This window comes from Penaeus monodon, chromosome 15 (genome assembly GCF_015228065.2).
Source record: "Penaeus monodon isolate SGIC_2016 chromosome 15, NSTDA_Pmon_1, whole genome shotgun sequence".
NCBI classification, from domain to species: domain Eukaryota; kingdom Metazoa; phylum Arthropoda; class Malacostraca; order Decapoda; family Penaeidae; genus Penaeus; species Penaeus monodon.
The window spans coordinates 36140270-36141130 of record NC_051400.1 but is presented as its reverse complement, the minus strand read 5'-3'; the positions used below and the strand labels follow the sequence as shown (position 1 = coordinate 36141130).

Below are 861 nucleotides of genomic sequence, written 5' to 3'. Positions count from 1 at the left end.
CCACTAATCTATAGGTATAAAAAAATAAAACAAAACCATAGTGGACAGTGCAAGTACCAAGCATCAATGGGTTAATGTTTCTATAATGAAACATTAAAGAGATTTTTAAAATGTGACTTTGTTGAAAGGAAGAAGGTCATGAAGTATAACTGCCCAAGACTTTACTGTATGAATAGGAAAACAAACAAAAAAATGGGCTGACACTTATTTACACAACTTGAACAATGTACATTATTCAGTACCAAATAAAAACACAGCAAGTAAACATTACCTGAGTGAGGAAGTCCAGTGAGAGAAATAAGCTTGATAGACACAACACGATCTCCAGTATGGAGGAACAGCTCAAGTTTCTGCAACAGAGTAGACAGCTGGGAGTAACTCAGAGCACCGATGTCTCCGCCTACCACCACCTCTACCTCATCCAGTTCATGTGGGCCTGTAGGAAAAGAAACATTTGTAATAAGTTATACACACAGTGTGAAGATACATTTTTTTTTTTACAGAACAGACAAACAAACATGAATGCACAGAAATAATGAGCAAACATCTCAAAAACATTCACAAATATCTGCATAAAACATCAACCCTCAAGGTAACTGAACCTATTAAAACTTACTGGACTTGACAATGATGGACACTGTGTCAGAGCTTGAGGCACCTTGGTCATCCCACACAGTCAGCTTCCAGATGTAGACCCCAGCAACCACATCAGTGAACTGAGTAAAGAGAGACAAAGAAAATTATATTATGAAAAAACAAACAAAAAAAAATTATATGATATAAAAAATGGATAAACATAAAAAATAAAACAAAACAATCTCATACATTAAAAGCAATATGAAAAACAGTATTTATGGTATT

The 861-nt window shown here is 34.6% G+C and overlaps 1 protein-coding gene across 1 annotated transcript in view; it reads right to left on the bottom strand.

Moving 5' to 3' along the window:
• Nucleotides 1–861, bottom strand: part of LOC119581998 (dyslexia-associated protein KIAA0319-like protein) — a gene marked incomplete at its 3' end in the record, with an annotated part of 29808 nt that overhangs the window by 5290 nt on the left and 23657 nt on the right. Inside the window, 2 exon segments of the mRNA XM_037930194.1 lie at nt 272–436; nt 617–716. Of these exon segments, the coding sequence (XP_037786122.1) occupies nt 272–436; nt 617–716 (265 nt within the window).